At 47.6% G+C, this 23,379-nt stretch overlaps 1 protein-coding gene across 6 annotated transcripts in view; it reads right to left on the bottom strand.

Moving 5' to 3' along the window:
- Nucleotides 1-23,379, bottom strand: part of plekhg7 (pleckstrin homology domain containing, family G (with RhoGef domain) member 7) — a 98,354-nt gene that overhangs the window by 59,535 nt on the left and 15,440 nt on the right. For 2 of the 6 annotated variants that reach the window (XM_060843267.1, XM_060843265.1), the window contains exon 2: nucleotides 14,276-14,992. In XM_060843267.1, coding sequence (XP_060699250.1) covers nucleotides 14,276-14,965 — 690 coding nt within the window. In that variant the 5' untranslated portion in view covers nucleotides 14,966-14,992. Of the gene's footprint in view, nucleotides 1-14,275; nucleotides 14,993-22,142; nucleotides 22,162-23,379 lie in introns of those variants that run through there. The other 4 variants (XM_060843266.1, XM_060843268.1, XM_060843269.1 and 1 more) reach the window with 3 other exon arrangements.

Raw genomic sequence — 23,379 nt, 5'->3', positions numbered from 1 at the left:
TGCCTGGATCCTCCCTCCATACATTCAAAAATGGCAGATACCATCAAAAGATTATCATGCCACCCATTGGTTATAAAGGTTTATCCTTTACGAATCCAATGGCAAACTTCATAAAACTCCTAGTTTGCCAGAAATAGAAGGCCAGAAATGAAAACCTGCCTCAACAGGCAAAGAACACTGACCTAAAAATGTGAAACTAAACTGGTCCAACCACAAGGCACACGTCAGGAGTGTGCTGGAATACTCCCCACTTGCCTGGATGGGTGCAGCCCTAACAACATGCAAGAAGTTTAAGCAGGACAAAGCAGCCTGCTTAACTGGCACCACAAGCACCCACTCCCTCCAAAACTATCACTCAGTGAGAGCAGTGTATAACAACTACAAGATGCATTCACCAAGACAGCACCTTCCAGAATCATGATCCCTTCTATCTAGAAGGGCAACGTCAGCAGATACACGGGAATATGTTCACCATGTTCAAGCTCCCCTCCAGGCCACTTACTATGCTGACTTGGAAATATATTGCCATCCCTTCACTGTCACTGGGTTAGAATCCCGGAATTCCCTCCCTAAGGGCATGGTGGATCTACCTACAGCAGGTGGACTGCAGCAGTTCAGGAAGGCAGCTCACCACCACCTTCTCAGGCAATCACAGACAGGTCCACCGAAGAAATCCTTCTCAGGTATTTGCTGTCACGGACCAGCTCCCTCATGGCCTAAGGCTAAGGTAAGCTGGTGCTCACTGAGTAATAACCATCCCTCTGTGTCCGTGGTCATCAGTCCAATCCTGGAACACAAAGTCTAGGATTTTAAAAGTGCATTTGTAGAATGCGAGCGACGCTGGTTTGGCCAGTCTTTGCTGCCTGTCCCTAGTTGCCCTCAAGATGTGGTCCCACTGAGAGCACACAGTTGAGAAACTAAACTGGAAACCTCCTCTTCATGAGAGTGTCCACTACCATTTTGAATGGCCAAGGGTGATCCTTTCCTTCAAAACCCTTTGGTTGAAGAGAAGTTTTAAAAATGCTTGCTGTAAGCTGTTTAAAAAATATTTCATTCCCGCCTGGGTGATGTTTAATTTATTTTGTTACCAATTCTTTGGCTTTTATTAGTTTGTTACAATGTCGATCAATCTGAAAGATTCCAATATACCTCAAAACCTGAGCTTCGAAGAATCATAGAATCCCTACAGTGCAGAAAGAGGTCATTCGGCCCATCAAGTCAGCACTGATCCTCCAGTTGTTTGAAAGTGTGGAGTTTGCACATTCTCCCCGTGTCTGCGTGGGTTTCCTCCGGGTGCTCTGGTTTCCTCCCACAGTCCAAGGATGAGCAGGTTAGGTGAATTGGCCATGCTAAATTGCCTGTAGTGTTAGATGCATTAGTCAGAGGGAAATGGGTCTGGGTGGGTTATTCTAAATCGGTGTGGACTCGTTTGGGCCGAAGGGCCTGTTTCCACACTGTAGGGAATCTAATCTAATCCTAAAATTCCTGTTAATCTTGTCTTTTAAAGCCAGAAGTTATGTTATATGCAATAGCTGTTATTTTACCCTGTGAAAATGGTGCTCTGTCATTGAGAGGATGTGTACAGAGAGAGAAATCAGGAGAGAGCCAGGGCCTTTCCTCATTCTAAAATGATTTTTTTTCCCCCAAAATACTTCAATATTAAAAGCAAATAAAGCCTCTTTGAGGGAAACTGAGAAGGGAGGAGAATATTGGGTGGGGGAGGGGGGGGTAGTAATTAGAGGGAAAAACATGGTTTATGTTTGATTTGGGGGAGGGGTAAGGGTGAGTGTCAGAGGAATGGAAAGTACAGAAGATTTAAGGGATGAATGATTATTTCAGTCAGACTGAGAGTGTGTGGAGAATGGGTGCGGGTGGGAATAGTAGGGTAAAAAATGAGGTCTGCAGATGCTGGAGATCAGAGCTGAAAATGTGTTGCTGGTTAAAGCACAGCAAGTCAGGCAGCATCCAAGGAACAGGAAATTCGACGTTTCGGGCCAGAGCCCTTCATCAGGAATGCTGAAGAGCTCTGGCCCGAAACGTTGAATTTCCTGTTCCTTGGATGCTGCCTGACTTGCTGTGCTTTAACCAGCAACACATTTTCAGTGGGAATAGTAGGGACAACATATTTGAACTAATCTCATTCGACTTCCCAGTTAAAAAAATGTCACCGAAAGGACAGCAGGGGAAACAAGTCGAATTCAGGATAGGAAAGCAACATTGACCTGTGGGCCATAGAGAAAACCATGTCCCATGACACCTAGAAGCAACAAACAATATTCCTCGAGGTACTATACACAAGACTACAAAAGATTAATGAGTGATTTATTTAAAACCAAGTCACACCTGTATGTATTTCCTATGGACTTTCTGGAATACAAATTTGTGTCTCCACATGTACAATGGAAATTGCTGTAAACACACCATGTGGTAATTACTGCATCCCCCTTACAACATCAAGCCTGTAATTATGCAGCAGCAAGTTGGGAATTCATACATTAGAAGTTAAGTCAGTTCAGAATGTATGACTACTACTTTTGTTTCCACTGTCCCATGTCTTCTACAGTCGCTCTGCCTGAAATGTACAACTGGACCAGGATTATGAATTATGTGTGTGTGTTATATTCCCTGATTATCATTACTATTACTACTAACCCACGCCAACTGTTCCAGTTCTCACATTTCATGGAGGTGCCTCCACAGGCCTCTGTTTTATTACCCAAAAAAGCAAAGAAAGGAAAATCCAGTCCAACTAGCAATAATGCAACATCAAACAGCATGTTCTTCACTTGCTCATAACAGGCAGAGTACAGACTATATCTAACCAGCCCTTGCCTGCTCAACCCAAAACAAAACATCTGGTGATGTCATTCCATGATTAGCAGCACTTTCTATATAATCCTGAGTGTGTGCTGACAGCTACACCAACAATAAATTTAAGATAATCAGTCACACTCATAGAGTGGCTTATTTATGCTCTCCAGTGAAAAACTGGAACACATGGTTTGCAAACAGAAGTGATATGTTCAATCTTTGTGCCTTTACTGAATTATTCAGGAGCTTGGGAAGCCTATGGTTCCCCACTGCTTTCTCCATGGCAACGCCTCAGTCAACCAGAATTGACTCATCAATCAATCAGCACTCTTTTCCCCTGCAGTGCACATAGCTCACTTTCCAGCAATAATGCAAAATTGCCCTCAGCAACATTACGTATGTGTGATTAACTCTGTAACCCACTGGGCAGAATGGTCACTCTGACCCAGGGGGGCTTCCCCAAGGTTCCACCTCATCTGGGCACGGAGAGGTATTTGCTGAGGGCACTGGGAAGGCTCTCCAAACTGGAAGGTGAACCTGGCTTGGTGGAGGGGGACAGTACCAGGAAGTAACCATGATGGGGGGTGGGCTTCAATGGGCACACTCTGGATCAGTGGTGCTGGAAGAGCACAGCAGTTCAGGCAGCATCCAAAATGCAGCGAAATCGGCGTTTTGGGCAAAAGCCCTTCATCAGGAATAAAGGCAGTGAGCCTGAAGCGTGGAGAGATAAGCTAGAGGAGGGTGGGGGTGGGGAGAAAGTAGCATAGAGTACAATGGGTGAGTGGGGGAGGGGATGAAGGTGATAGGTCAGGGAGGACAGGGTGGAGTGGATAGGTGGAAAAGGAGCTAGGCAGGTCGGACAAGTCATGGGGACAGTGCTGAGCTGGAAATTTGGAACTAGGGTGAGGTGGGGGAAGGGGAAATGAGGAAGCTGTTGAAGTCCACATTGATGCCCTGGGGTTGAAGTGTTCCGAGACGGAAGATGAGGCGTTCTTCCTCCAGGCGTCAGGTGGTGAGGGAGCGGCGGTGAAGGAGGCCCAGGACCTCCATGTCCTCGGCAGAGTGGGAGGGGGAGTTGAAATGTTGGGCCACGGGGCGGTGTGGTTGATTGGTGCGGGTGTCCCGGAGATGTTCCCAAAAGCACTCTGCTAGGAGGGGTCCAGTCTCCCCAATGTAGAGGAGACCGCATCGGGAGCAACGGATACAATAAATGATATTAGTGGACGTGCAGGTAAAACTTTGATGGATGTGGAAGTCTCCTTTAGGGCCTTGGATAGGGGTGAGGGAGGAGGTGTGGGCACAGGTTTTACGGTTCCTGCAGTGACAGGGGAAAGTGCCAGGACGGGAGGGTGGGTTATAGGGGGGTGTGGACCTAACCTGAGATCCTCAGGGATACGATCGCCTACGTGCAGGACAGAGGGTTGGACACCTGCCTGATCAGCCTGGACCAGGAGAAAGCCTTTGACAGGATATCACACAGGTATATGAGAGATGTTCTCTCCAAAATGGGCTTTGGGAAGAGAATCTGCAATTGGATCAGACTGCTCTACACCAACATTGTCAGTGCAGTCTCAATCAATGGGTGGGGATCAGATAGCTTCCCAGTCAGATCTGGAGTCAGGCAGGGCTGCCCTCTCTCTCCTGCCTTGTTTGTGTGCTGCATAGAGCCATTTGCCGAGCCCATCAGGAAGGATGCGAGCCTGAGAGGGGTGACAATTCCTGGCAGTGGGGGCCTGCAGGTTAAGGCCTCCCTGTACATGGATGACGTTGCCGTTTTCTGCTCGGATCCGCTGTCCGTGCACAGACTCATGTGCATATGTGACCAGTTCGAACGGGCCTCGGGGGCCAAGGTAAACCGAGGCAAGAGCGAGGCCATGCTCTTCGGAAACTGGGCCGACCAATCCTCGATCCCCTTCACTGTCAGGACCAACCACCTGAAGGTGCTGGGTATTTAGTTCGAGGGGGGCTGAGGTGTGTGCCAAGTCTTGGGAGGAGCATATCAACAAAGTGAGGCAGAAACTGGGCAGGTGGAAGCTACGGTCGCTCTCCATCGCGGGAAAAACCCTGGTCATCAGATGTGAGGCACTGTCATTGCTGTTGTACGTGGCACAGGTCTGGCCTATTCCCAGAACCTGTGCCGTTGCAGTCACCCAGGCCATCTTCCAGTTGATATGGAGGTCAAAGATGGACCAGTTCCGAAGGGACTTGCTGTACAAAGATCTGGGCAACGGAGGAAAAAATACACCCAATGCCACCCTCACCCTGATGGCCACCTTTGTGTCTGGCTACATCAAGCTGTGCGTGGATCCCCGGTACACAAACACCAAGTGTTACTACATACTGAGGTTCTACCTGTCCCCGGTGTTGCGAAGGATGGGCCTGGCCTCACTGCCGCGGAACGCTCCGAGTAGTTGGACCGTTCCGTACCACCTGTCCTTCGTGGAGAAGTCTATGAAGAAAAACACCTTTGACCACAAGTCCATCAGGAAGTGGTCAGCACGTAGGTCCTCGAGACCCTTCGGGAAAAGGAGAGGGCGGATCCTATCGAGCGGTTTCCTGAGCAGACTGTCAAAGCAATTTGGCAGAATGCCTCATTGCCAGAACTTTCCAACAAGCACCAAGACATGCTTGGCTGGTGGTGAGAAGGGCTCTGCCTGTGAGATCCTTTATGCACGCCCGGACTCTCTGCCACACTGCACGCTGCCCTCGAAGCGGCTGCGGGGGGGAAGAGACTATCACACACGTCCTTCTGGAATGTGCCTACGCAGAGGAAGTCTGGAGAGGAATGCAGTGGTATTTGTCGAGGTTCGTCCCAAGCAGCGCCGTGACGCGGGACTCCGTGCTCTACGGCCTGTTCCCCAGGACGCACACCGAGACGAACATCAACTGCGCCTGGAGGATCATCAACTCGGTGAAGGACGCTCTCTGGGTGGTCCGAAACCTGTTGATCTTCCAGCTGAAGGAGTTGACCCTGACTGAGTGTTGCAGACTGGCACATTCCAAGGTCCAGGACTATGTGTTGAGGGATGCGCTGAAGCATGGGGCAACTGCCGCCAAGGCGCGGTGGGGAAAGACCACCGTGTAACATCTGCCTGCCTAGAGAAGAACAGGGGGCCCACGCAATCATTTGGGCTCTGCTGACACCTGAGCTAAATATATGGGCATATGATGGATAAACATACAGACCTGTGTATACAAATGATAAATTCTGATCTCTGTATGTAAATGTTTACGTATGTATGGCATGACCAACTGTACAGACCATCAAATTATTTTATGAATAAAGTATATTTTTGAAATAAAAAAAATGTAAAATTTTTTACACATTCTTAAAGACAAAAAGTAGGAGGTGTAGCCATGTTGAGGGATTGTGGGCTGCAACAGAGGGTGATGGGGTTTAGATATCTCTCTCTGATATGATTTAGCAGGTTCCTGTGAACCTCCTCACAGCTGTGTGCCCAGCTCTAGACAATTCCACAGCCACCTCTGCCCTTTACTCACTCTAGGAAACACAAACTCAACTGGAAAACCCTGGAATTTCCTTCCTAAACCTCTCCATTTCTCCACCGCGCTCTCCTACTTTAAGATACTTCTTCAAGCTAACCCATTGTTAACTTTTCCTGGTGTCTGCTTGTGTGGCTCAGCCTGGAATATTGTTCAGTGATCCTCTGGTGAAACAGATTGGGACATGTGGCAGTGTTAAAGGTCTCTGCACCTGTCAGTCACTGTTGTTACACAGTCAGAGGTGACCCCCAAACTTGAGACAAGTCACCTAGTTTGTCCTGAATCAGACAGTTCTGACTCGCCAGTAACAATTCACGCCAGGGAACAACGTGCCAACTCTGCACAGCTGCCTGTCTCAATACTTGCCAACTCAAAGAGGGTACCCTCTTCAGGAGGTAGCTCCTAGATTTGGCCTGGCAACAATGAGTCCCTGGTCCGATCGCTCATTTATCGGTGGTGCCTTTGGTACAAGGACGATGGCCACTCAGCTTCATAGGCTCCTGTCGTGGATCCCCATGTGACTGGGCAGACCAATTCTCCACCTACAGATCGTCAGGCCAGTGGAACTGGATATCTCACAAACTAAAGGGATTCCCCCAGAAGCGTCAATGTGTCAAAGAGGTCTACAGTGTTAAAAAAAGACCCCTCTGCTTGTTGCATTGCTGCCAGTCTAAAACCACTACCTCCCTGTTCTAATCCCATTTTCCAGCACTTGGCTCATGGCTTGATCCATGAATATTCATTCATGCAATGAGGGTATCACTGGCTCGATCAGCATTTATTGCCCATCCCTAATTACCCAGAGGACAGTTAAGAGTCAGCAACATTGCTGTGTGTCTGGAGTCACATGTAGGCCAGACTAGGTAAGGACGGCAGTTTCCTTTCCTCAAGGGCACCAATGGGTTTTTCTGGCAGTTAGCAATAGATACATGGCCATTATCAGATGCTTAATTCCAGATTACTGAATTAAAATTCTGTCATCTGCCTTGTGGGATTTGAACCCAAAACATTAGCTGCATCTCTTGATTATTAAATCTAGCATTAATACCATTAGGCCATCACCTCCCCATAGGCAAAAGTGAGGACTGCAGATGCTGGAAATCAGAGTCTAGGTTGGAGTGGTGCTGGAAAAGCACAACCAGTCAGGCAGCATCTGAGAAGAAAAGAAAATCAAGGTTTCGGGCAAAAGCCCTTCATCAGGAATGAGGGCAGGGAGTCTCCAGGGTAGAAAGATAAATGGGAGTGGGGTGGGACTGGGGAGAAGGTAGCAAAGAGTACAAAGGTGGATGGGGGTGGGGATGAAGGTGATAGGTCAGAGGGGAGGGTGGGGGAAGGTAGCAAAGAGTACAATAGGTGAATGGGGGTGGGGATGAAGGTGATAGGTTGGAGAGGAGGATGGAGCGGGTAGGTGAGAAGGAAGATTGACAGGTAGGACCGGTCATGAGGACAATGCAGAGCTGGAAGGTTGGAACTGGGGTAAGGTGGGGGGAGGGTAAATGAGGAAACTGGTGAAGTCCATATTGATGCCCTGGGGTTGGAGTGTTCCAAGGCGGAAAATGAGGCGTTCTTCCTCCAGGCGTCTGGTGGTGAGGGAGCAGTGGTGGAGGAGGCCCAGGACCTGCATGTCCTCGGCAGAGTGGGAGGGGGAGTTGAAATGTTGGGCCACGGGATGGTGAGGTTGATTGGTGCGGGTGTCCTGGAGATATTTCCTAAAGCGCTCTGTGAGAAGGCATCCAGTCTCCCCAGGCTGCAATGGGAGCATTCCAGCACCACTCTAATGTAGCATAACCTCCCTATGCACAGCTAAATATTTCTTCAATGTTATGATGGTTTCTGCCTCTATTACCCTTTAAGGCTACTTCACTAGGACTTCCGTTGACCTGTGAAGGTCTTCGTTGTCAAACAGTCTTTGCTGTAGTTTGTAGGAGGATGAAGGGGTGCAGTAGATCTGTGTAGGATCTCATCGTCAAGGGTGGCCTTCTGAGAGGTCGTTGCTAAGATCTAGGGCATATTCAATATATTCCAGACTCTCCTTCAACAGATGTAGAAGCTGGATAAAGCTGTCCAGGCCTGGGATGTTTGGAGTTTTGTTTTGACAACATTCAAGCACCAGTCACATCTCTGCAGAATTAAAGGATTGATAGTGGATGCAAATTTGGTGCAGCGTTGGCAACGATGCTGTTAACCATGTACGTCTACAACAGTCCGGTTAGGTTTAACAATACTTCATACTCCCAGCATGGAGGCTGTGGAGTCTTTATTGCTGATTAGCCATCCTGGTAATCAGATTTCTCAAATGCACTTGCACACTCAAATGATGAAGGTGGCAGCCTGGTGGTATTATCACTGAACCATTAATCCAGATAATATTTGAGGGATCTGGGTTCAAATCCCACCATGGTAGATAGTGGAATTTGAATTAAGAGTCTAATGATGACCATGAAACCACTGTTGATTGTCAGGAAAAACCCATCTGGTTTCCTAATGTTCTTTAGAGAATGAATCTGCCATCCTTAGCTGGTCTGGGCTACAAGTGACTCCAGATCCACAGTAATGTAGTTGATCCTTCACTCTCTTCTTGGCAATTAGGGATGGATAATAAATGTTGCCTTGCCATTGATGTTCTCAATCCGTGAATGAATAAGGGAAAAAAATGACCCTCTGACTTCAATTGGAGCTTCTCCCTTTTAACAGAGATCCTCCCAGAGTACAAAGGGCGATTCCTTTTAACACTTCTGATGGATTGTTTGTACACAATTACCAGAATCAGTGTCTCCCAGCGGGGAAAGCCTTTCTCTGAAGTGGTTTGCTGAACAGATTTAGCTGATTGATATCAATTGAAAAGTTAAGAAAGCAATCAGTGATCAAAGGGAGTACACAGGGTGTGGACTTGGAGGTAAGGCTTTGATCTGGGTTGGTTACAGGCTGGGACCTTCGAGGCAATTGGAATAAGTAGTTCTCGGCTTCAAATTTTAGGAAGGGTGTCAAAGCCTTGAAAGTGGTGCAGGTTTACTAGAATGGACCCCAATCATGTGGAGGAAATGGGATTATTCTCCTTGGAGCAGAGCCGGTTAAAGGAAGGTTTAATGGAGACATTCCAAACCCTGAAGTCTTTCTGCTTCCCTTATTCCTTCTGCTCCCTCAAGTGGACATAAAATAACCCAAAGTACAACTAACCTTCAGGAAATAAGGGAATACAATGTAGAACGTGGGGCACAAATTTTCTAGAAGTGACAGAAAGCTGAACCAGCACCTGGGAACTGCAAACTTGGGTATTCAGATGTTTGAACACATGAAAAGATCAACAGTGAGTCTGATCAGTGAAGTAATTCCCCACTTTATAAATCATCGGTGTAACCACACACACACAGAACACTGCGTACAGTTCTGGTTACCACAGAACGTAAAGGGCATTTCAGCTATTACAAGGTCAGAAGTCATGCGACACCAGGGTTTATTGCAGCCCCTTTGTCAGGTGAAGAGCAAGACAGAACAGCACACAGACACAGAATTTATCAGCAGGAGAGATAAAAAAACATACAACTGCTGTGAGTGGAATGTCAGATACTAAGTGCCAGCAGGTGACCCAAGAATGTTAGAGAGTGTGAACAAATTGTCAACAGCTGAATAACAAGCAAAGGGATGGCCTATAATCCAATTAAATGATGCAGAGAGATAATTAAAAAGACATAAACATAGGGTGATGCTGGAGAAAAACTAAATGACTGGAAGAACATGCTAAGTACAAGAGTCACAAACCAAGGGTCTAATCAAAGTAATGAGTAATCCAAAACTGTACAAACTAAGGTAGAGAGATCATAACAATTTATTTAGGTGATGGTATCAAAACAGGACAGGTAGGAAAATTTTACAAATACAGAACAGTGTGGTGGGGCCACATGTAGCATGGCACTTTATAGAATTTTTTATAGAATCCCTACAGTGCAGAAACACCGGCCCTTCGGCCCAACAGGTCCACACCCACCCTCTGAAGAGCCACCCACCCAGACCAATCCCCTACTTCTCTACATTCCCCCCTGACCAATACACCTAACCTACACATCCCTGACCAATACACCTAACCTACACATCCCTGACTAATACACCTAACCTGCACATCCCTGACCAATACACCTAACCTACACATCCCTGACTAATACACCTAACCTACACATCCCTGACTAATACACCTAACCTACACATCCCTGACCAATACACCTAACCTACACATCCCTGACTAATACACCTAACCTACACATCCCTGACCAATACACCTAACCTACACATCCCTGACTAATACATCTAACCTACACATCCCTGAACACTACAGGCATTTTAGCATAGCCAATTCACCCAACATGCACAATTTTGGATTGTGGGGGAATTTCAGAGCACCCACAGGAAATCCACGCAGACATGGGGAGAATGTGCAAACTCCACACAGACAGTCACCAATGCTGTGAGCCCAAGGTCATGTTTGAAAATGACCTGCGTTCAAATCAAGTTTGCTCCACAGGGGTGTAGTAACCTCTCTGATTAGAAAATATCTGCAAGGCCGAGTGACCTTTACCCCTAACAGAGCCTAAAAAAATGGTAGGTGTCTTGGCTTTTTGTTTCTGGCTGTACCTTGTGCCATGAACTCCTCACCCTCATCATCTCGTCTTCCCCCTCTGCGCCCACTCATCTGCAATAGGAACCACACAATTCTCAGTCTGGAGACCACAACAAGTATAAAGCATTAAAGTGGGCCACAGTGGGAAAATGGTCGGTAAGCACTGACTTACAGCTTTGAAGACTGACCAATCAGGGATAGGGAGCAAAGGTAAATCAAAGATAGAGGTCAACCTGCTTGAATGGACACCGACATGGAGGGTGCACTTTTGTTCTTGTGAAAATAATTCTTTTGATAAACTTTCAACATTCTCTTAATTTGATCAAAACATTATGTAGATAAAAACATTCCATCAAATCTCCTCTCACTTGCTGCATTTCCATGGCAACGATCCCATAGCTCCTCATTACTATAGCTTCGCATTGTCATTGTCTGAGTTAAACCATCCTGCATGTTGTTTATAGCACTTATACCACAACCTCCCAAAACTGAGTTTACAGGTGGCATGCTGGCTCAGCGGTTAGCACTGCTGCCTCACAGCGCCAGGGACCCAGGTTCGATTCCTACCTCTGGCAGCTGTCTGAATGGAGTTTGCACATTCTCCCTGTATCTGCGTGGGTTTCCTCCCAGTGCTCTGGTTTCCTCCCACAATCCAAAGATGTGCAGGCCAGTTGAATTGGCCATGCTAAATTACCCATAGTGTTCAGGGATGTCTAGGCTAGGTGCATTAGTCAAGGGTAAATGTAGAGTAATAGGGGAGGTCTTGGTGGTTTACTCTTTGGAGGGTCAGTGTGGACTTGTTGGGCCAAATGACCTGTTTCCACCTGCAGGGATTCTATGATTCTGATAATCTCTATCCAAACTTCTCAGATTGGCCCCCAGTTATAAAATAGGGGAAAGTGAGCACTGCAGATGCTGGAGATCAGAGTCAAAAAGTGTGGTGCTGCAAAAGCACAGCCAGTCAGGCAGCATCCGAGGGGCAGGAGAGTCGGCATTTTGAGCATTCCTAATGAAGAGCTTATGCTCAAAAACGTCGACTCTGCTGACACTTGGATGCTGACTGACCACTTGTGCTTTCCCAGCACCACGTTCTTCGGCCCTAGTTCTAAAATCCCTAGTTCATGATGTCCTAATGTTTTGGACTACTTTGCTCTGTCTATATCAATGTTCAATATGAACCTCTCACATTTATACAGCGGTCTCATACACATCTCAAGTTGCTGCTACCTTGCTGTGGTTGCAGGGAATGTAATCAGGAACCACTTCGTTTCTGCTAGGTTAACACTGAATGTGAGTGGGTGTTGTGCAGAGTTGGCTCAACCTGAACCCCACCCTGTAAGGTCAGTGAAAGAACTGGGTTCCTGCCTGAGACAATAACTCCATTTCAGATAACACCAGTTGCCATGGGATATACTTTAGTCATCCACTTTGCCTCAAGCAATGGCGCAGTGTCGTAATCATGGGTGGAATGAATTTACACTTTGATTATTTTTACTCATTCTCTCAATGTGAGTGTTACTGGCAATGACAGCATTTATTACCCACCCCGAACTGATTTGCTACGACTCAGTGACTTGTTACATCACTGAAGGAGCCTGTGTTGATTTTACCCAACTGTGGCTGCCCCATAAAGCGGCAGATTGTTAACTGGCTCCATCAGTGATGTAACAAATCATCAAGCAAGCAACTGAGGCCAAAGCATTGAATGTTTTCGAAAAGGGGTTAGATATAGTTCTCCAAAGAGCTTGGGGAGAAAATGGGAACAGGGCACTGAGTTGGATAGTCATTAGTAATGGTGGAGCAGACTGGAAGGGCCCAGTGGTGTACTCTGAGCTGATTTTCTATGTCTCTTGATGTCAATGGAGATATATGTAAACAGCCACTGAATTGGCATGACCACTTAATCTTTAACAGCACCTATGACAGTAGTTGTGACCTCAGCTTAACCTCCCATACAAAACGGGCAAGATCGAAAACCTTCTTTCCCCTGCTTCACACCCCACCTCACCCTGCACCCCTCCCACACCCATGTCAGGGTGAAGAGTTACCCCTCCCACACCCATGTCAGGGTGAAGGGTGACCCCTCCCACACTCATGTCTGGGTGAAGGGTGACCCCTCCCACACCTGTGTCAAGGTGAAGGGTGACCCCTCCCACACCTGTGTCAGGGTGAAGGGTGACCCCTCCCATACTCATGTCAGGGTGAAGGGTGACCCCTCCCACACCCGTGTCAGGGTGAAGGGTGACCCCTCCCACACCTGTGTCAGGGTGAAGGGTGACCCCTCCCACACTCGTGTCAGGGTGAAGAGTGACCCCTCCCACACCCGTGTCCGGGTGAAGGGTGACCCCTCCCACACCCGTGTCCGGGTGACAGGTGACCCCTCCCACACCCGTGTCAGGGTGAAGGGTGACCCCTCCCACACCCATGTCCGGGTGATGGGTGACCCCTCCCACACCCATGTCAGGGTGACGGGTGCCACACCACTCTCAGTGTCTGGGTAAAAGCCTCTCCCTGCACCTGGCTGTTAAGTATAAAGTCCTGAGTGCAAAGTTCCAGGCCAAAATGTTCACACGTTCGAGATGTAGAGAAAGAGTTTCATTTGCTCAAAAGAATAGAGGGTTTGGATTTGTTACAGAACCTTCCATAACCACAGGAAGGCAAATGCTGTCATTGCGTTGATCTGCAGGAATGCCTTCTCCTCACTGCTGCCCTGTCACTGACAGAGTGATATTTGTACAGTCTGCCAGGTTAACCTCACTGACAGGGGGACATTCTAACAGCCTTCAACTGATGTCTGATAAGAAAACTGACTCAGTTATGTAAACAGTTCTTCAGAATCGGAACAGTTCCAGTTTATAATCTCTTTGATAAACCAAGGGGCTGATTCTACTCCTGTCAGTCACTGCCTCTGCACTATGGTGTGGAAGCAGGCCATTTGGCCCATCGAGTCCACACCAAAGGGCAATGCACCCAGACCCATTCCCCATCTTATCCTTGTAACCTTGCATTTCTCATGGCTAATGCACCTCGCCTACATATCTCTGGACACAATGGACAATTTCCCATGGTTAATCCACCTAACCTGCACATCTTTGGACTGTGGGCGGAAACTGGAGCATCCAGAGGAAACTCACAGAGGCTTGGGGAGAATGTGCAAATTCCACATAGACATTGACCCAAGGGTAGACTTGAACCCGAGTCCCTGGCGCTGTGAGGCAGCATTGCTAACCACTGAGCCACCCTGCCAACCTAAGGGCATGATTCCTTAGAAATTGTTTAAGTGGATTAGTCTGTGCCAAGTGTAAGCTAGAATGCAGTTGAAAAACTATAAAGTAATGTGTGTTTTACCTCCTGAAGATTATCCAACAAAGTGAATGTGCAGTCACCCTTTCGTCTTGCCCAGAGAGGAGTGTCTTTATCAGGTGGGATGACTGGTGTATCCCTGACATGGTCACTCTTTTGCTGGCTTTCAGGCAACAGGCCTTCTCCACTTTGCAGAGCGTCTTGCTGTTGATGTGTTGGAACCTCCTTATCTGCAGCTCTCTGGTCAACAGAGGCTGTCTCCGTTGTAGGACGTGGGATCTGTAAGTAATCGGCTGGTACAGAGGAGTCATTGTCGGAGGCAGGCTCTTCAGGCTCTTTCAACAGCCTCTGAGCCCTTCCGGCACTCCTCGGGGAAGCTGGTGACGCCATCACCTTTCTCCTCATTCTCCGCAGGGACGGAGACAAGGAGACCCTGGCAGGGGCCAACCTGTCAAATTGAAAGCAGGGACTCTGTGAAACCTCGACATCCGGAGAATATCTGAAGATGGGCAATGGATTGTGCACCCAACTCTTGGTGTGTTCGTCCTCTTTGTCTTCCTTAGAGAATGGACTTGCCTGGGCTTCTGCGTCATGCTCCCAGGCACAAAGACCCTCTTTTAAACCATTCTTTCCATCAAAGGTGTCTTCACCATGATCTAAATTCACTACTTCACAGGCCTGATCTCGCATTTCCAAATAGGATTCAGTGAGCAGATTTTGCCCATTGACTTCCATGAATCATCACTTGTAGAGTTTTACCTGCTAAAAAAACAAACAGAACATTGATGTAGTCTCACTCATATAACTTTATTGAAATGAAGGTTTGATCACTCTGACATGACCTAACATACAGTCTTCAGACAAAGGAGGAGTTGTCTGATGGCTCTCCTATAAGTTTGATATTTTTAACTGTCCTCTCCCTTAAGATTTGGTTAAGAGGTTGGTGCTTCAACTCCATTCGGCTCAAAAGAAAAGCCAACCCTTGACTCCACTCTCCTTGTAATCCGCTGCTCAATCCCCAACTTCCCTGGCCTCTTCAAATTCCTTGAATGTGTTGCCGCTGCCCACATTCATGCCCACCTTTCTCAGAATGCCCGAACACGTTACCACGCCATACCGAAGACACTCTTACTGAAGTTACTGATGAAAACCTGTGATGGGCACAGAGGTAAACTTTTCACCTCGTCCTTTTCAATCCGTCAGCCTTTGACCATGGTCGATGACACCAATCCCCTCCAACACCACTCCATTCAGAGGGACGGGTCAGGGCTCACCGGGTTCCCATCTTTATTTATCTCATCATAGCAACAGTTTCAATTCCAATGGCTCCTCTTCCTACTCCTGATCTGTCTGCTCTGAAGTTCCCCACAGATCTATTCTTAATCCCCCTCTGCCTTCTCACCTATCTGCTACTTCTTGCCAACTTGAACCGATGACACCTCGTCAATTTTATGCTGACGTTGTCCAGTTCAACCTTACCACTTCCTCTCTCAACTGATCATTGACCAGAAACTGAACTGGACTGGCCATATAAAAGCGGTTTGGCCGGAAGAGCTGGGCTATGAATTCTGTGGTGACTGGCTCACCTCCTGACTCTCCACACAAAGCCTGTCTACCATCTATAGGACAAAAGTCAGAAGGCTGGCAGAACTGCCTGGTGACTACAGCCCCAGGAACAACCAAGAAGCTTCAGACGACCCAGGATAAAGCAGCCCGATTGATTGGAATTCCACTTACAACCTCAAATATTCACTCCCTCCACTACTTTAACCATCTGCAAGATGCCCTGTAGCGACTCCCTAAACTTCCATCAACAGCACCCTGCAAACTCTACCATCTCGAAGGAGAGGGACAGCACATGCATGGGATTGTATCATGACAGCACCAGTTGTTTGACTCCCACTGAGACACATGCCATCCTACCTTGGAATGATATCACCCATTCCTTCACTATTGCTCGGTCAAAATCCTGGAATCCCCCCCTTACCATCAGCACTCTGGGTGCACCTACCTACACCAGATGGAGGGTAGCAGTTCAAGGCAGCAGCCCACCACCACCTTGTCCAGGGTGCTTAGGGATGGGCAATAATGGGTCAATGGGAGCAGAACTTTGAATTGTACCAGGAAATGATTGCACCACATTCGGACAGTATTTACAATCAGGCTTATGTGTGTCACAAGGTCAACCAGTGCATTCTATTACATGAGAGACAGGATTCTTCCTCAACGGAAAACTGGTATGCAAGCCACCTCCCATCCTCTGTCAAAAGTGCAATCCTAACTTTACATTTACAAAATACCTCGCAAGAACTGTAACAAACACTACAGTGGACTAACAGGCAGAAAACTAGCCACCAGGATACATGAAACTGACCAGAAACTGAACTGGACTGGCCATATAAAAACGGTTTGGCCGGAAGAGCTGGGCTATGAATTCTGTGGTGACTGGCTCATCTCCTGACTCTCCACATAAAGCCTGTCTACCATCTATAGGACACAAGTCAGAAGACTGGCAGAACTGCCTGGTGACTGCAGTCCCTGGAACAACCAAGACGCTTCAGACCATCCAGGATAAAGCAGCCCAAATGATTGGAATTCCACTTACAACCTCAAATATTCACTCCCTCCACTACTTTAACCATCTCCCGCCACAAAACAACATGACCCACTCTCACTAGTATCCTCACATACGGATGAGGAAGGACACCACTTTGACTAGAACAACCCATCCATTTTAGGACAAGCCAAACGGAGACATGCACTAGAATTCCTAGAAGCATGGGCATTCCAACCGGAACTCTATCAACAAACACATTGACTTGGATCCCATTTACCATCCCCTGAGAAAAAGAACACGAAATGACATAACCACAGGAAATGATACCACCACAGGAAATGACATCACAAACCCAAGGAAATCTAAACACGTAAATAGAAAGTGGGCCATGCCACCAGTGCCTCATCCAGAGGCTCACTGAAGATGTTACCTAGTATAGTGATGAAACATCTGAAAATGAACTTTCAGCTCAGCGAGCAAACCTACATCCACAACAATCCTAACTTTGAAGGTGTTTCACTCCCGTTGTTCCAAAGTTACAGCCCCTTAACTTTGGTACTTTGACTGACTTTTGCCCAGCCCGTTACCATCCTGCAAAGCAAGGACCAAGAACTGAGCTTCTCAAAGGCCCCTGGTTAAAATAAACCCCGGCCAGAGATTCAAATAAGTACTGGCCCAAAGTGGCAAAGTTATGGAACGTAAGTTATGACACTTTGGATTCCCAAAGTTATTTCAAGAAGTTTGCAAAACGGCCAAAACAACTCTATATTTGATCAGTTTTTAGTTACCAAACCATAAGAATTGGCAAGACGTGGCCATTCGGCCCATCACCATTTAATATGATCTTGGGTTTCAACTCCACTTTCCTGCCCACACCCATATCCCTGGATTTCCTGAGACACCAAAGCTCTATCTTATCGCAGCCGTAAATGTATTGAAGGATGGAATATCTACAACGCACTGGGTACAGAATTCCATAGATTTCACAATCCCATGCTTGAAGCCGTCTCTCCTTATCTCAATCCAAATGATCGCTCCCTTATCGGGGGCTGTGGTTTAGATTCCCCAGCCAGTGGAAATGTTCTCTTAGAGTTTTCTCACTCAAAATCAGAATCTTGTAGGCCTCGGGGGGAATTGTCTTCTTAACTCAAGCAAATATAGACCTCAAACCCTCATCTTTGGATGACTTCCTTCCCTTTCTGATTTCAGGCACCAATTGAGTGAGCGGTCCCTGTTCAGCCCTTTAATGCATTACACTCAGACTCTCGGCAAGGTTCCCTTATCTCATGTTCCAGACGGGGATCCCCAAGTAGTTCAGTTCCCAGGTGAGGAGGGATGAACTGGCTCCTGTTTTAATTCACCTCCTGCCTCCTCCACCAGCTGGTCACAACAACGTCAGTTTATAAACAGACGTCATCCCTTGTGGATGACATTCTCCCAAACTGAAATGAATTTGTGTTTTAAAAGGAGCCAATTAAACCAGACTTTCTGAAGTTAACAAAGAGTGAATTCTCTAACGACTAAGCATGAGAAAAATTATTAATGCAACACCCATACACAGCTTAGAAGTAAGAGATAAGTCCAAAAAAAAAGTTTAATAAAAGATACACAGGTCGGTCTTTGAATTGTGGACGAACACCTGACAATTGAACTCTGCAGAGACAGAAGTACTAACTGCAGATGCTGGAGGTTAAAGTCAAGATTAGAGTGATGCTGGAAAAGCACAGCAGGTCAGGAAGCATCGGAGGAGCTGGATAAATCAACGTTTCAGGCAAAAACCCCTCATCAGGAAAGAATCTGCAGCCTGCAGTCACTGTAATGGAGGTTACCAGGAACATGTATGTTGGTGGTTGTTCAGTTGGTTTCATGAGCCTTTGTTTTGCAGATGGGTTGAGATTCTGTGGTTCTGATTCCTTGTGATTGAACTCTAGCATTCAGCGTGAGAGAACGTCCATTGGGACCGACCGAGGAGGTGGGTGAACATGGATGGAAAGCCAATGCAGCCCTCCTCACCCAGGAGCTAGTTCCTTTTGAACTGGTTTGCAGAGGTTGGAGTGAGAAAGGGTCTTTACTTACAACAGAGGAGTAACCAGGGGATAGTACCACAGCTCATAAACGCACAAACCTAGGGTGGTACTCACAACAGTATGCAGTCCCACTAGGCCACTCATGTAGATTTGGAACGGACTTTTTCTGCCCTGGCCTTGTGTAATCTTCAAAAGAAAATGTACCTGCAATTTGGGACATAATCCACAGAGGTGGCTGGTAGTTGAATAGTCAAGCCCCTTCAATTCTCTTTGCAGTGACAACAGTTTACAGTCAAGTCTGACCTGACTTACCACTTCTCCAGTTTAAAGGGCTTATATTTGAAATAGTTCAACAACTTCACAAACACCTTCCATCTTGACCTCAAAACACTTCCATTGGTGATGTCACCCATGATACCATAACCACACCCACTCTAGAGACAGTCTCTGCCCTCACACCTAACTTTAGCTCCTAGCTCCCAGCCCTGCCATGTTTTTACCACCACCCTCCAAACTTCCCCCTCACTGAGTAAAGGTCTCACCTTATTCCAACTACGCTCTCAGATCAATGAATTCAATGCACGTTGTGATAACAAATTTTTCTTCAGCCATCTCCGTCTCCGAGCTTACTTTTTCCATCAGGAATGCCACCCATCCTCCGGGGACCCCTTCTCCTACCTCCAACACTCTCCATCCACTTGGGCACCCTGTGCTGGTCTGTTACCCGCCCTCGATCTCTACATTTCCAACTGCTGCTGGCATTGACCACCTCAACCTGTCCACCCCTCTCACCCACTCCAACCTCTCACCCTCGCAACGCACAGGCTCCACTCCCTCCACTACAACCCCAACCGCAACACCAAACTAGTGGACAGGGGGGAGCAGTGGTAGTTTTATGCACCAACCTCTACACCGCTGAAACTAGGCATCAACTTGCAGACAACTCCTCCTACTGCCATCTTGACCATGACCTCGCCTCCCATCTCCAATCCATCATCTCCCAGACCATCCATAACCTCATTTCCTCAGGGAATATCTCACCTACAGCCTCCAACCCCATAGTACGGGAACCCCACAATGCCCGGTTCTACCTCCCACCCAAAATTCACAAACCTGACTCACCTGATCGACCCATCAGGTTTCTGCCCTACTGAACCTATCCCTGCATATCCTATCCCCCTTGGTCCAGGATCTCCCCATGTTCATCGGGACGCCACCCACACCCTCCATCTCCTCCATGACTTTCGTTTCCCTGGCCCCCAATGCCTCATTTTCACCATGGATATCCACTCCCTGTACACATGGCAAAGGCCTCCATTTCTTCCTCTCCCATTGACCCCATCAGTACCCTTCCACTGACACTCTCATTTGATTGGCCAAACTGGTCCTCACCCTCAACAATTTCTCCTTCGAATCCTTCCAGTTCCTCCAGACCCATGGGGTGGCCATGGGCACCCTCGTGGGCCCCAGTTATGTCTGCCTCTTCATCGGATACATGGAATAGTCCATCTTCCACTGTTACACCGGCACCATTCCCCACCTTTTCCTCCGCTACATTGATGGCTGTATTGGCGCCACCTCATGCTCTTACGAGGAGGTTGAGCAGTTCATCAACTTCATGAACACCTTCCACCCTGACCTCAACTCCCCTTCCTGGACCTCTCCATCTCCATTTCTGGTGACTGGCTCAACACGGACATCTACTTCAAATCCATCAACTCCTACAGCTACCTGGACTACACCTCCTCCCACCCTATCTGCTGTAAACATGCTATTCCCTACTCCCAATTCCTCCGCAACTGCATCTGCTCCCAAGAGGATCAATTCCACCATAGAACATACCAGATGGCCTCCTTCTTCAATGACTGCAATTCCCCCTCCCACATGGTCAATGATGCCCTCCAGGGCATCTCCTCCACTTCCCACACTTCCACCCTTGAACCCTACCCCTCCAGTCGCAACAAGGACAAAACCTCCCTGGTCCTCACCTTCCACCCCACCAACCTCCCTATACATCACATCATGCTCCGCCACTTCTGCCACCTATAAACAGACCCCACCGCTAGAGAGATATTTCCCTCCCCACCCCTATCTACATTCCGCAGAGACTCTTTCCTCTGCAACTCCCTTATTAGGTCCATGCCCCCACCAACCCACCCTCCACTCCCAGCACCTTCCCTCGCCACCGGAAGAGATGTAAAGCCTGTGCCCACACCTTCCATACAAGGCCCTAAAGGATCCTTCCACATCTGGCAGAGATTTTCCTGAACTTCCACACACATCATCTACTGTATCCATTACTCCCGATGCGGTCTCCTCTACACTGGGGAGACTGGACGCCAACTTGTGGCTGACCACTTCAACTCCCCCTCCCACTCGACCAAGGACCTCCTCCACTGCCAGATTCTAGCCACTTGATGCCTGGAGGAAGAACGTCTCATCTTACACCTTGGGATCCTCTAACCACACAGGATTAATGTTGATTTCACCAGTTTCCTTATCTCCCCTCCTCCCAATTTACGGCAGATCCAACCTTCCAACTTGGCACCACCCTCTTGACCTGTCTATCTTCCTTCCCACCTATCCACTCCGGCCTATCACCATCACCTCCCCTCCCCCACCTTCATTGCATTCCCAGCTACCTTCCTCCCAGCCACACCTCCCCCCATTCCTAATGAAGACCTTATGCTCGAAACGTCGACTCTGGTGCTCTTCGGATGCTGCCTGACCGGCTGTGCTTTTCTGGCACCACACTTTTTGATCTGATCTCCAGCATCTGCAGTCCTCACTTTTAGAATCTTAGAATCCCTACAGTGCAGGAACAGTCCCTACGGCCCAATAAGTCCAGACTGACCTTCCAAGGAATATCCCACCCAAACCCATTCCCCATTACTTTACATTCACCCCTGACTAATGCACCTAACCTACAGATCCCTGAACGCGATGGGCAATGTAGCATAGCCAATTCATATAACCTGCATATCTTTGGATTGTGGGAGGAAACCCCACACAGACACGGGGAGAATGTGCAAACTCCACACAGGCAGTTGCCCAAAGCTGGAATTGAACCCGGGTCCCTGGCGCTGTGAGGCAGCAGTGCTAACCACACTGAGCCACCGTGCCACCTTTCTCCTCATTTTTAAAATAGCCTTCACATTCGTGCGTGTGACATTCTGTGAGTTCTCTCTCTCTCTCTTTCTTTCGCTCTCTCTCTCTTTCACTCTCTCTCTCTCTAGTTGTACTGGCCCTCTTTTATAGAAAAATCTGGAATTATAACTTTTAAAATGTCGTCCCAAAACACGTTGGTCTTCCAGAGCAAGGACTTCACCTTAACCTAGTGCTGCAGACTGGCACATTCCAAGATCCAGGATTAGATACTGAGGGACGCACTAAAGATTGACGCAGATGCTGCCAAGGTGCGGTTGGGAAAGACGACTGTCTGAGATCTTTCTGCTGGAGGTAAATGGAGGAGGTTCAGTTCTCGAACCCTTCCTAGTGCATCAAGAAGTGTAAATATAATCTCGTATATCTAAGAGACGTCTTTCATTCTTTTGGATAGCCAGTGTTTGATTGTTTCCTTGATATGTTACGGTACAGAACTGAACAGCGTTGGTGAATATGAATATGTCCAAAGACATTTCTTATGAATAAAGTATATTTTTAAAATTGAAAAACACACCCAAATGACACATGTAATTCAGTCAAGGTTGGAGCCATTATTCACCTGGCAATATTTTATTTGTTAGCAAGTATAGGAATTCCAGACACTTGGGTAATGAAGAGAAACCTGCAAAACCACTTCCCCATTGTGTAACCCACACCCTCAATCACAACGAGAGACAGAACTGCTATTGCTTCCACTGGCTGGGTTCTCACACATAAATGAACAAGCTATTTATGATAACCTCAGGTCAAACCTTGCAGGCTCCTTATGTTCCATCCATTAGTCTTTGTGGGGAAGAAAAGGGACCTTGATGACTTCATTTAGATTCATGAAAAAAACCCCATCAGGTTATTTTTCCATTTTTTTTCCCCCAGAGGGTGGTACGTGTTTGGAATGAGCTGCCAGAGGAACTGGTGGAGGCTGGTACAATTACAACATTTAAAAGGCATCTGGATGGGTATTTCAAAAAGTTCGAGAGACACATGGAAAGGCAATTGTGGTCTTTGAAAAAGGAGGCCACCTGGGATTTTCTAAGGTGGAACTGGTCATCCTGGGAATAGATGCAGTGGAGATGGAGGAATTGGGAATAATGGATAGCTTTTTTACAGGATGCAGGATGGGAGGAGGTATAGTCCAGGCAGCTGTGGGAATGAGTGGGTTTGTAGTAGATGTCTGTGGTTAGTCAGTCACCGGAAATGGAGATGGAGAGTCCAGGAAGGGGAGGGAGGTGTCCGAAATAGTCATCTCCAAAACCTAACCACCTGACACCTGGAGGAAGAATGCCTCATCTTCCGCGTTGGGACCCTGCAACCACACGGGATCAATGTGAATTTCACCAGTTTCCTCAGTTCCCTTCCCCCACCTTATCCCAGTCCCAAGCTTCCAACTCAGCACTGCCCTC

Source organism: Hemiscyllium ocellatum, chromosome 23, assembly GCF_020745735.1.
Source record: "Hemiscyllium ocellatum isolate sHemOce1 chromosome 23, sHemOce1.pat.X.cur, whole genome shotgun sequence".
NCBI classification, from domain to species: domain Eukaryota; kingdom Metazoa; phylum Chordata; class Chondrichthyes; order Orectolobiformes; family Hemiscylliidae; genus Hemiscyllium; species Hemiscyllium ocellatum.
The sequence above is the reverse complement of the archived record's forward strand: the minus strand, read 5'-3'. Positions and strand labels throughout refer to the sequence as shown.